At 47.7% G+C, this 12682-nt stretch overlaps 1 protein-coding gene and 1 long non-coding RNA gene across 2 annotated transcripts; both read right to left on the reverse strand.

The window, feature by feature from the left end:
• Nucleotides 1-3591: 3591 nt before the first annotated feature.
• LOC134395479 (zinc finger protein 345-like) lies at nucleotides 3592-6828 on the reverse strand. The gene is made up of 2 exons (XM_063121642.1): nucleotides 6777-6828; nucleotides 3592-5730 (listed from the first exon to the last, which is right to left on the reverse strand). Exons 1-2 carry the CDS (start codon nucleotides 6826-6828, stop codon nucleotides 3851-3853), a joined length of 1932 nt encoding a protein of 643 aa, XP_062977712.1. The 3' UTR covers nucleotides 3592-3850.
• A 1069-nt stretch (nucleotides 6829-7897) lies between these two features.
• On the reverse strand, nucleotides 7898-12350 carry LOC134395964 (uncharacterized). The gene is made up of 3 exons (XR_010025238.1): nucleotides 12320-12350; nucleotides 10805-10925; nucleotides 7898-7987 (listed from the first exon to the last, which is right to left on the reverse strand). It is a non-coding gene; the product is annotated as an uncharacterized LOC134395964 (long non-coding RNA).
• Nucleotides 12351-12682: the final 332 nt, after the last annotated feature.

The raw sequence follows: 12682 nt of genomic DNA on the forward strand, positions 1-12682 counted from the left end.
GATATATCTTAAATCTGGATCCAACCCACAGAGTGCTTGTTCCCAGATACATATGGACAAAAACTATGTGAATGGGTGATACTGATCGATTGCTAGCCACTAACAAATCATGGAACTTTGAAGTTTTTAGATTTGCATGGTAACAAATGACAGTAGTAGACCTGTGTATAGATGGAATCCCCAAAGGAAACAAGTACTGAACATTTTGTTCCAGCAACCCAAAACCACTACTGCAATCAAAATAAATTCTGTAAATCACACACACATTGTCATGCACACATATCAATTCATTCTGCTTCCAAGATTCAGACTTAACAAATCTTGGCAAGAGAATGATAAAGGAAACCGGAAACAGGAAAGGCCTTGGAACAGATAAGCAGGTTCAACCAGGGATGACTGGGTAGTTTGTGGGGAAATGGTAACCAGGGCCATGCACACGCTGCGCTTCGAAAAGAAACAACAAACGAAAAAAAAAGTCAGCCTTAAAAAATGGTTTTGCATCAAGGTCAACCACACTGTTGCCAAGAACAGCTGAATTCTGTGATATGTGCAAAGTGCATGTTGAGGGCTGTCAATGGGTCAGATGAGTCAGCTAAGGTTTGTCATTGACTAAAAATGGTTTTTTAAAATACAAGTACTTATAAAAACTGCAGGTGGCAAGCTCTGTTAGAGGAGGCATTCCCTCCTGTGTGTGAGAGAGAAGTGGCAGGGGAAAATACCTCTTCTAAATTGGTGCCTGCTGTGACTTAATCGGAGAGAGTGAGCAGAAGATAAGATTTACTGGTAGAGCTCTGGATTTTGCAATAAATTGAGGCGTGGGAGGGGAAGAGGAGGTCTGATTCTCAATTACTTAACAATGACAGAAACAAAATGACACCCGCCAACCTCTCATAGTGCTAAAATCAAGATAATCGGGAGTGCATTTTTGTGTAGAAGAACTCAATACAGGTGCACAAATTTCCTGGGTTCAGAATCCTTTAATTCTGAGCAAGTGTCATTTGTACCAGGCTCCAGTTCATGAATCTCTGTGTTCTAGTAAAGAAACAAAGTAGATCCCTAAAGCCCCAAATCTGCCCATCCTGTGTTCTCTAAAAACAACTAAGGATGCGTTTCTTTAGAACTGTTTTTTCTCATATGCAGATTTGTTGATGCAGATTGACAAAACTCCTAGGATTATGATCATTTAAACTTCATGGCAGCCCTTGTGTCTTCTGTATAATATGCTTCTTTTAGTTGTAGGGAAGAGTGCAGCGGTTTCCACAGCCCTTAAGTCATACCTCCTGACCCTCAGAGATGTTCATGAAGACCTCTACCACACCCTACTATTGCACCTTAAGGACTAGTACGTTTGCTTGTTTTAAAATAAAGGTTGAGTTTCCACATCCAAACCAACACATTTTGGACATGGGAGGAATACACACAGCTCCAATTACAAAGAGCAATTCAGGGATATAATGTCTTCTTTGTCCCCATCATTGGAGCACCCAGTCCTTCTCACAATCCTGAGCCTGTTCACACATTTTCCAAGGATTTCTCTGTCACCAAGAGGACTAGAAACTTGCTCCTGAAACATTAAAAACAGCAGGGCGTCTCAGGATGCAGAACACACCCATACTCATCCATCTTATTTATTATTACCTAGTCATTCAAAACATTTGTGTGTATATCCATTTGCAGGAGTCCTCCCACGTCTGGGGATTTCAAAAAGTAGACAAAAGCACTCTCCATCCATTCCTGATTCTGGGAACAACAGTTTGTTCAAAGTGTATTCCAAGGTTGCTGCTTTTGGAAGCCTTGCATGGAACTAAAATTACCATGGCTGAGTCATGGTTTAAGAAGCTGCCTCTGAGGTGTATCTGTCTGTGGCTCCACCCAATTGTGCTATTTGAACAAGATTCGTCTCTTCATGGACCGCACACTGTCCCTGTGGTCCAAAGGAATCTGATCCAGGACTTGGTGTCCCTGTGGTCCAAAGGAATCCGATCCAGGACTTGGTCTCTAGAGCCTGCAACTTATTCAGTGACGTCTCTCAGCTGCAGTTCTGTAAAGCAGAAGTAATATCAACCTACCTCACTGTTGTGGTGGGACGGAAGTTATTAAAAGAGACAAGGAAGGAAGGAGGAACACATTTTTACAGAGATACTCGTCACAATCTCACCATCCATTTGGTCCCTTCTGCCTACACATCCCCAGCACCACACACCTCTCTGGGGAGGCGGGTGCTTTCTCTCTCCCAGGCAGCCCAAATCACTCAGTGACAAGATCACCGTTTCCCCCCAGTGGGAGCAGGAAAGAGCAGCTGCGTGGAAGAACACCAGAGGAAGGACACCGCAGGGCCAGCTCAATAACATACTCATATTATTTTCCCCACTGCATTCTCCTGTAACATGGCTTCTTGGCTCTCTTGCTTGAATTATTCATGCTGCACGCTGGTTGAGGCTTAATCTGGGGGAGGGGGAGGGGATTGATCTGGAAGTCAGACTTGGATGAGTTTCTAGTCCCTTCCGAATCTAGGATTTTGTGACGTGGTCAAACCCTCCACATTCAGAACCTACCCTTGCAATGCCCTTATAGGACGAGGTGCAGAAACTCAGACCCAGAGGCCAAATCCAACCCTCTGGGGTCCCCCAGAAGACCACACCCACTTCTCCTGGCCCCACCTCCTTTTCCCCAACCACCAATTGTTTGATGGTTTCCTGACTTTTCTGCAGTTCTCCACCCACCCACCCACCCCATTCTAAAAGGTTGAAATGCCTCTGAAATGCCTGTCTCTAGAGTAAAGTGGGAAGGGCATGGGACGGAGCGAGGAGAGAGCAAAACGTCTGGTTGAAGAGAGGAGCGGAAGGGAAAGAGGGAGCTGAAAAGAGAGGAGGCAGAAGGAGGGAGTTGAAGGAGAAACGGGGAGGAAGGAAAGAGAAATCGGCAGCATCATGAGGAGGAGGAGGAGGGGGGGAGACCGTCTGCAGTTTCGTGAAGAGCTCACCTCGGCACGGAGAGAGACAAGCAACCAGGGAACTAAAGAACTGGAATAAACAAGCGTTGTTGGACCGCTGAACCTAACACTGTGCTTCACAGAGAACTGCGGGTTAAAAAATAGTTGATTCATAGTTGTGTTAATTGTTTTCTTCATGTTGTTATTCTCTAATCCTTCTTTAGCAAAGTAAATTCTGTTAAATATTTATTTGGTTTGGTCTCTGGAGTGCCTGCAGTCTGCCCCTCCTCATCCTAGTCATAGAAACCGGAAAAGTCACACCTCTCCTAAGGCTCAGGCCCTGGCAGTAAGAGTTTTCTGCTAAAATAGCTTGGCAGTTTGAGCCCCACCCCTTTCACCTTTGGCTCCGCCCACCACTGGAATGCGCCCCCCCCCAGCTTCTCTGAAATGAAATTTGGCCCTCAGGCTGAAAGGGATCCTGCACCCCCTTTCATTTCCCCACTCCTGGGCTCCCACTTTTCCCTGTTCTGGTTCTTATTCCAGAACCCATTGGCAATCAGCTTGCTTGCTCATTCCCTACAACACAGACTCCTCAGCCCCCCTCCCTGACCTCAATAAACTCTGTTGACTCTCCCTCTCTTAGGGCTTGGTGTCCCTTCTGTGGGTGGAATAAGAGGTCAACATGTCTTTTGGCCCCAGGGCATGATGGGAATATCGCCATCTTTTTAAGCTGCTACAGCAGCAATACATGGATAGGGATCAGGAGGTTGCTGGCAGAGGGAAAAAGGAACTTGCCCTTTATTGCTGTCCCAGGATAGGTTTACTGTCTAAGCAAAAAGAGGGGTGTCTGTCCGTTCAGGCATTTCCAAAGAATGGAAGGGACCGTTTACGAAGGAATGAGATTTGCACAAATATCTATCAAGGGAAATTAGCAGGGGGAACTTGAGGAGGGGCCTGGGTCCAGCTTTCGGCAGGGTCCGTCAGACTCTCACCCCCCTGTCCAAGGTCATTCTGCCTTATGGTCCTCCATGCATCACCAGGAGATTTGGCCGTCCACTGAAAAGGGCCAGCTGGATCCAGGGGGACCGGCCAGATGTCCCGCTGCTCCAGTGGACGCCTCCGTTCTCCTTCGCCCTCCCACCAGTTGGGGGCAACCGCGGCCAGTAAAGCATCCTCTTGGTGGTTCTGTGGCTGGTTTTGGCCCTCGGCAAAGGCGTGCGCACGCTGATGCCGGTTGCGATGGGAGCTGCGCCCAAACCGTTTCCCACAATGGGCGCAAGGAAAGGGCTTCTCTCCGGTGTGCGAGAGCCGGTGGCGGTCGAAGTGCGAGCTCCAGGCAAACCCCTTGCCACAGACGTCGCACTGGTAGGGCTTCTCGCCGCGATGCAGCCGCCGGTGACGCTCGAGCACCGCTGTGGAGCTGAACCCTTTGCCGCACTCCGGGCACCGGTGAGGTTTGGCCTCGGCGTTGTGGAGCCGTCGATGCGCGGCCAGCGTGGCCCCCAAGGCAAAGGTCTTGCCGCACTCCCCGCAGCCATGGGGACGGGCCCCGGTGTGGATCCGCCGGTGCCTCTCCAAGTGGGAGCCCACGGCGAAGCCCCGGCCACAGTCGCCGCACGCGTAGGGCTTCTCCCCAGTGTGGATCCGCCGGTGCCTCTCCAGGTGGGAGCTCCATCCAAAGCTCTTGCCGCAGTCAGGGCACTGGTGGGGCCTGCCGCCGGTGTGGCTGAGCTGGTGCTTGGCCAGGGAGGCCGGGTCCCTGAAGCCCCGGGTGCAGTCCGGGCAGGGGTAAGGCCTGTCCTTGCTGTGGGTGTGCTGGTGCTTGAGGAGGGCGGAGCACCAGCTAAACCGCCGCCCACATTCCGAGCACTGGTAGGGCTTCTCGCCCGTGTGGACGCGCTGGTGTTTGAGCAGGTTAGAGCTCTGGCTGAAGCCCTTTCCACACAGGGCGCACCGATGAGGCTGCTCCTTCTCCGTCTCCTTCTCCTCCGCAGCTTCCACGTCCTTGTGCTCCAGAGGGGTCTGGGTGCCCTTGTGCTTGAAGCGGTGAGGGTGCGTCACGTGGTTGACCCGCTTGCCGCAGTCGGCGCACTTCGAGGGCGGCGCCTCCTCGGGCAGCGCCGACATGGAGTGGGTCCGCATGTGGCGGTCCAGGTGGGAGCTCCACGCAAACGCCCGTCCGCATTCGCGGCACTTATATGGCTTCTCCCCCGTGTGGATCCGCCGGTGTCTCTCGAGATGGGAGCTCCATGCAAAACTTTTCCCGCAGTCCACGCACTCGTGGGGCTTTTCCCCGGCGTGGCTCTTGCGGTGGCGCTCCAGGGCGGCAGGGTCGCTGAAACACTTCCCGCACTCGGGGCAGCGGTTGGGCTTCTCGCCCCCCGGCGCGTGGATCCGCTGGTGGGTCAGCAGAGTGGAGCTCACGCTGAAGCTCTTCCCGCAGTCTGGGCAGCGGTACGGCCGTTCCCCCGTGTGGGTCCTCTGGTGTATCGTCAGGTCTGACCGTTGAATGAAGCTCTTCCCACATTCGTCACACTCATAGGGCTTCTCTCCGGTGTGGATCTTCTGGTGTTTCACCAAGGCAGACTTGTGGCTGAAGGTTTTGCCACATTCATGGCAGACGTTGGGGTTGGGAGGGGGTGGCAGAGGGGATGAGGGTGCAGGGACCAGGGGGCTCTCGTCTTGGACCTCAGTACCCTCATCTGCACCCTGGGGGCTCTGGAAGACTGCAGCAGCAGGATCCACCTCTTGGGAATCTCCCTGTGCTGGATTCTCTTCTTCCACGTTCTCGTTTATTGCTGCAAGATCAGAGACAGGAAGAAGAATTAGTCAGAGTTCTGCATATCTTGTAATCTTGAAGTCTCCCCACCTCTTACTTCATGCATTCTTGTCCTGCCTGACAGCTGGGAAGAATGAAATCTCTTAAGGATGAAAATGTCACAAGCCTTTTTGCAGAACTCTGTGTCGTTTGGCTTGTGACATTCTCATCCTTAAGAGATTTCATTCTTCCCGGCTGACAGGCAGGACAAGAATGCATGAAATCAGGGCAGACTTCAAGATTGCAAGATCTGCTTTGGTTGTTATTGTTTTTTTACTACTACTACTACAACTATTTTATTATTTACTGTATTTTTATCTCTCTTTTTAGACAACTATTGTCTCGTAAAATGGCTCACATCAATAAAAACATGGGTGTGGGGTGGGTGGGGCTTAAAAACTAAAAAGACAAAGACACACAAGAAATGGAAGTAGAGGGAAAAGAAAGAGGAGTTTTTCATGGCCAGAACAAGACCTAGAACTTCAAGATCCACCAGTAGCAGTCAGCTACCTATACCTCTCCATGAGCCAAACACCAGGGTGATTCCCTAGGTACATGTACAAGTCCACATCTAAGTTACTCCTGATCAGGTATTCCAAATAAAACCCTGAAATTGCTTAACAGACCAGCACGAAGACCTGGTATGAGATTGCTTTGTAAGGACTAGTTCTCACAAACAGCAGAAGAGGTAGTAAGCCGGTGCCACTTCTGACTGCGCATGGGAGATCACATGGGTAATGGCTCTTCCCTTGCTCCTAGAAGACTAAATGTCAGGGAGAAAGGCTTCAAGCCTAGTCATTTCCTGACACCTAGTTTTCTCTGTACAGGGCAAGGATATATTTTTGTATGGAGGAGGAGTGTTGTCAGTCCCCATCTGACAAGGCACAGTCTAGACGCAGGCTTACTAGCTCATCTGCTGTTTGTGAAAACTCAGCCTACAACAAAGCTGTGAGTCAACAAGCCCACACAATTTACTACCCTGCAAGACTACTGGGCATGTTCAGACGACACAATAGCCAACCTTGCCCTTATAGTCCACGCCACGGATGATTATTGGAATGTTGCGCTTGGGCAACATGCTAATAACTCTTCCGTGGAGAAGGCTACAGGGCTGGCTTGGCTATTCCTCTCTCCCTCCCCCTCTGCACTGAATGGCGGCGCTGGTTCCCCCTTACCTTATCGGTGTGCCGCCATTCCATGGGCAGAGGGGTGTGTGTGTGGGAGAAGCTCCCCTGCCTCCTTCTTCTGCAGCAGCAGCTATGGAAGGACACACCCTGCAGGCACCACCACAGAAACGAGTGGCAGGCAGATCTTGGGCCTCGGTGTCGAAACAAACGGGCAGAGCTGGAGAAGGAGGTGCCTGCGATGTGTGTCCCTCTGCAGTCGCTGCAGCAAGAACCGGTAGGCAGATCTCCTCCCGAGGAGGTTATTTCTAGAAAATAACCAACCATGGGGTGGTTTTTGCCCCACAGATGACACAATATTTATTTATTTATTTATTTATTTATTTATTTATTTTATTACATTTATATACCGCCCCACAGCCGAAGCTCTCTGGGTGGTTTACAACATTAAAAATAGTAAACTTTAAATAGTCAATGGTGTACTATTTAGTCAACCATGGACTATTGAATCAATGGTTGACTATTGTGTCGCCCGAACCCAGTCATTTACCGGGCTGATAGAAGAGGGGTGGAAGTGCTCCGACCCTCCTGCGGTTGTCTGCTGCATTTAAATGCTGGGCACATAGAGGGGAGGATTGCTCCATCTTTCCTCCGTCAGCCCACTCACTTGCCTGCAAGCAATTCCTTCTTGGGCTACTAGGCTAGTTCTCAAATGCAAGGCTGCTCCAACATTCATAAATTTCACAACAAATGTATTCAGGTTGCAGCATTCAGGATTTTGAAGTGCAGCAATCCAGGTACTTTGCATATATTTATTTATTTATTGCACTTATATACCGCTCCCATAGCCAGGACTCTCTGGGCAGTTTACAGAAATTCTAAAATTAAGATTAAAACGAGTATACAAAATTTAAAATTCTAAAACACAAAACATACACACATAAAGCATTAAAAACCGTTAAAACACTATCTGGGTAGCAGAGAATTCTAAACCTTTTGGCTGGGCTCAGGACTCACCTGGAGGGATGCCTCTCGGCCCCTGAAAGTCAAAGGCTGTTGCTTCATCTCCTCGTTCTGTTCGGGTCAGCAAGTCAGGCTTGGGCAGTGGAAATTCTTTTCAGAGGAAAGATGGGTGGGGTGGGGGTGGGGGTGGGGGAGAATGCAAGAACAGCTTAGTTAAGGCACCCAAGCTAAAAACAATCAAACAAATATTTACCATTCTCAAGTTCCAATAGTTGCAACAGGTGGGCAGAAATTAGACCTGAATCTATGGGTAAATCTCTGGGTAACCAGTAGTAGATCAGAGATCTCTGGTGATTGGGCAGCACAGAAATGCTAACAGGGTGGTTAACTCTCAGTTGTTTAACAATAGAAAGAACACCCTCCTCGCATTTGCAAATTAGGTTACTGAATCAAAGAAAATTTGGGGCAGACCCCAAAGTAGATTTTTATGAGAAAAGACTGTGAACTCAATTCTGGCACTGAAAACTGCATGCTGCATGAAAACTATTAATTTTAAGTATAGGTCTACCCTTGAGCCACTCTTTTTTCCCCACCTGGCTCTGGTTGGTGATTCTTGGGGTTGTATCAAAAAGTAGATTGCACAAGCTGAAGTCTGCCCACTCCTGTCATAGATATTATTATTATTATTATTATTATTATTATTATTATTATCATCATCATCATCATCATCATCATCATCTATTCCGCCTCATAGTCGAAGCTCTCTGGGCAATTTACGTAAGATTAAAAATAATATACAAGATTGAAAACCACAAAAACATGCAAGATACACAGAAACATATATCTAAAAACAACTATAAACAAGTTTATGAACAACTATAAAAACAGATCTAAGATTGATGAAGCTCATCGCATATTGCTAAATGACTGAGAAAAGAGAAAGGTCTTAACCTGGCGCTGAAAAGATAGCAATGTTGGCACCGGGTGGGCCTTGTTGGGGAGATTATTCCATAATTGAGGGGCCACCGCTGTTAAGGCCCTCTCCCTTCTGGCCATCCTCCGAGCTTCTCCCAGAGTAGGCACCTGGAGAAGGGCCTTAGATGTTGAACATAGTGTATTTATTTATTACATTTTTATCCCACCTTTTTTCCCTCCAAGGAACCCAAGGTGGCGTACATAATCCTCCTCGTCCTCTTCATTTTATCCTCACAACAACCCTGTGAGGTAGGTTGGGCTGAGAGTCTGTGACTGGCCCAAAGTCACCCAGTGGGTTTCCATGGCTGAGTGGGGACTAGAACCCAGATCTCCGAACTCCCAGTCCAACACTTTAGCCACTACACCACACTTGCTCTTGCGTGTACGAGTAGGTTCATGTCAGGATTCAGGAAAGGTGTTCCATCAGGTATTGTGGTCCTGAGCCATGTAAGGCTTTATAGGTTAGAACCAGCACCTTGAATCAGGCTCGGAAACATACAGGCAGCCAATGCAAGCGGGCCAGAGTTGGTCTTATATGTTCGAACCTTCTGGTCCCTGTTATTAATCTGGCCGCCGCATTTTGCACAAGCTGCAGTTTCTGAATCATCTTCAAAGGCAGCCCCACATAGAAATCATCACCCAGCCATGATTTCTAAGAAAAGGAGATAGCCAGGCTTGTCCTTCTTTAATCAGCACCCTTTCCCTGATATAAACACTCTCTATTTACTCAGCCATCAAGGAACTACACTTTAAACTTGTTTAGGGAGATTTGCCTATTCTTACTCCACATGTTTCTGGGCCCTGAAAAAAGATGAACCTCATCAACCTTTTTACTCTGTACAGCACCATGTACATTGATGGCGCTATATAAATAAATAATAATAATAATAACCTTGGCATAACATTGACCTGGTTCGCACAGCATGACAATCCACCATGGCTTAATTTGCCTGCTGGGGCTGTCACGTTATGCTGCCTGGTTTACTGTGACTTTTCATGGAGCCCAGAACAACATGACAGCCCCCACCCCTATGGTGGGCTGTTGTGACGTGCAAACAGGCTAAGTTCTGCCCATCATCCTCAGTTCTTCAAACCCATTCAGGGTTTATTCAAATGACTATGGGAGAACTCAAAGTGTCCTCCTCCTTATAAGGAATTTGGATAAACAGAAAGGCTATTTACATATGGAGGGGCTATGAACACACAGCACATTTGTTTGTGTTTGCTGTGCAAGCTCTGAATTTGACAGCTGGAACATCTGACATTTGAAAGTCTTGACTCTCTCCTTTCTTTTTAAAGAAAAAAATGCTAAGCAACTTAGAACCAGGATACTTCAAAGATCCCCTGGTCTTCTACCAGCTTGCTCAGTTATTATGCTCATCAGGAAATACCCTCCTAATAGTACCCAAGATTTCAGAGATTTAGTCCATCATGGCTTGAAATATGGCCTTTAGTCTGATAAAGCCCACTCTCTGGAACTCCTTACCAGTACAAATTAGACAGGTGCCAACTCTCCTGGAGTTTTGGTGCCTATCGAAAATGTACTTGTTCCGACAAGCAAAGTAATTTAGTCCTCTGTATGAAGGCATGCTTTTGTACATCACTTAGACATTTCTTCAACGTGTTTCATAAATATTGTTAAATCAAGAGTCGCTTGGAGTTGCCCAATGAAAGATTCTGTGTAACTTGAAAGCTTGCATATGCACACAAACAGAAATCAATGTAATACAAAAAGTTGCATTACCAATTTTGAATTTCTCATTTTCTGGGCTAACATCAAAAGATAAACTTTTAACTATTTTAGCACCTATCTCTATCTATCTATCTATCTATCTATCTATCTATCTATCAATCCATAGACATACACACACATACAGTACTATATACAAAATGGAGTTCACCCCCAAGACATCATGTAGGGAGGACACAACTGAGATGAACCCAACACGGGTCGTTGCGTTTTCCAGCCACAGAAAATAAATGGATCCCTACCAAGTGCCATCAGCGTCTCATAACTCTCCTGCATGACGTCCCGGTACAAGGCCCTCTGCCGTGGATCCAGTAGCACATACTGCTCCATCATAACCAGCAGCCGCTGTTCTGCAGATCACAACTTCTGAAACAACAAACACGGTCCCACTGGCATCTGAATCCCAAGAAAAGGAAGACCCGAGGTATTTCCAACAGTAAACTAGCGTTGGTTTTATTGACTAACTACATCTTCAGGGCCGGCACTACCATTAGGCCAACTAGGCAGCCGCTCTTAGGGTGCAGACCTCAGAGGGGCACAGTACTTCACTTTAAGGGTCACACTTTTATACAAATTAGCTGGGTTTTTAAAAAAATAATAATAAGAGGAAAATATAATAGTTCAGAAACTCTTCTTGAACAGCTGAATCAAAGTTGGCAATTTTGGGGGGGCGGGGAAGTAGCTCGCCTTGCCTAGGGCGCAAAATATTCTGGCATCGGCCCTGTACATCCTGTATTAGATCTGGTTGTTAACTAGCTCAAGAGTAGGGTAGCCCAGGAGAGGGCTCCTTCCCCTTTCATAGCTGTATGAAAGGGGAATGAAAGCTATGAAATGAAAGCTATGAAAGCTCTAGAATTCCTTCTAGAGGGAATTTCAGCAGGAGGAGCTTACAAGATAACTATTAAACATAGCAGAACCTTGTCCCTTTGCATCTGGCCACTCTACCTGGGAGACTTGGCCGAGAGATGAGCTAGAATTTTGAATGAATATGTGAATAAATATTTGTGAAAATGTTCCTATTCTCGTCCCCCTCCACCAATAAAAATATTGCCTCCTTCTTTTCAGCTCCTTTATACAAAAAGCTGCACCTGTTGAAGGTCTCACTATCATTAGGGTTGCCACTTTTTTCCTGGCAGGGCTCTTGTACATTTAACTGCTGCTTGGTAGCCAGAAATTCAACACAGCAAGCTTCCCACCGCCAACCTGTGGGGCAGGAACACATCAATGAGAAAGGATAAACTTCTGCCCATTGCGAAGTGGTGAAAGGCACAGGAACACTGCCAGAAGAAAAAGTAGCAACCCTATTGTGTAGCTGACAAAAGCTCCTGTAAAAAAAGGGAGGTGGCACACCCGTCAGAAATGCTGTTGTCAGATGTGCATGAATTTTGGATTATTCATCAGTAAGACTTCTTGATGTTAACACTGAAACAGCCGTGGTGTTTTCGTTTATTACAACCATAATAATAAAAAATCTTGTGCAGCCTATGTACGCATAATTGAAAACAAATGCTAAAAGAAAATAGCGCCGGTAAATTTCTCTCCACGCAGGACCAAGAAAAGCAGAGGTTTTAAAAATAGACGGCTGATTTTTAAGTCCCCGTTCACATATTGATCAGATCCACCTGTCCTCTCTTGTATTGTGTAAAACGAGCGCCCCTGAGCCCCAGGCACCCAGGTGTGAATGGAAGGCTAAAATGGAGTCTTTTCAAAAGCTTCTCTCCTGAATGGTATCCGGGCTGAGCTCTTTTCTCAGTTACCTGGAGCCTCGGGCTGCTGAAGGGTTAACGGCTGCAATGCCCGCGGCTCCCCCAGGGGGCTGAGACCAGCCAGAGCCGAGTTCTCCCTTCGGTCGGCCACTCAGCAAACGCTCCTCCGGGCGCAGACTTTAAACAGGAGGAGCAGTCGCGGCTCCCAGGTCACTCCGTGCGGGCTCCCACACGGCTGCCGAGAGCCAGGGTGACCTAGGAAGCTCAGCCCCCTGATATCCTGGGTGGGAAGAACGGAGAAAACGGGCTCCCCTTCCTTAGCAATAATAGCCAGGGCCCTCTGGTGGTCGTAGCTACGGATGCCTCTTCCTTCCTCCTCTTACGGCGGGACACGCGTGTACTCAACCCCCCTAT

The sequence above is a fragment of the Elgaria multicarinata genome, chromosome 3 (assembly GCF_023053635.1).
Source record: "Elgaria multicarinata webbii isolate HBS135686 ecotype San Diego chromosome 3, rElgMul1.1.pri, whole genome shotgun sequence".
Classification (NCBI taxonomy): Eukaryota; Metazoa; Chordata; class Lepidosauria; order Squamata; family Anguidae; genus Elgaria; species Elgaria multicarinata.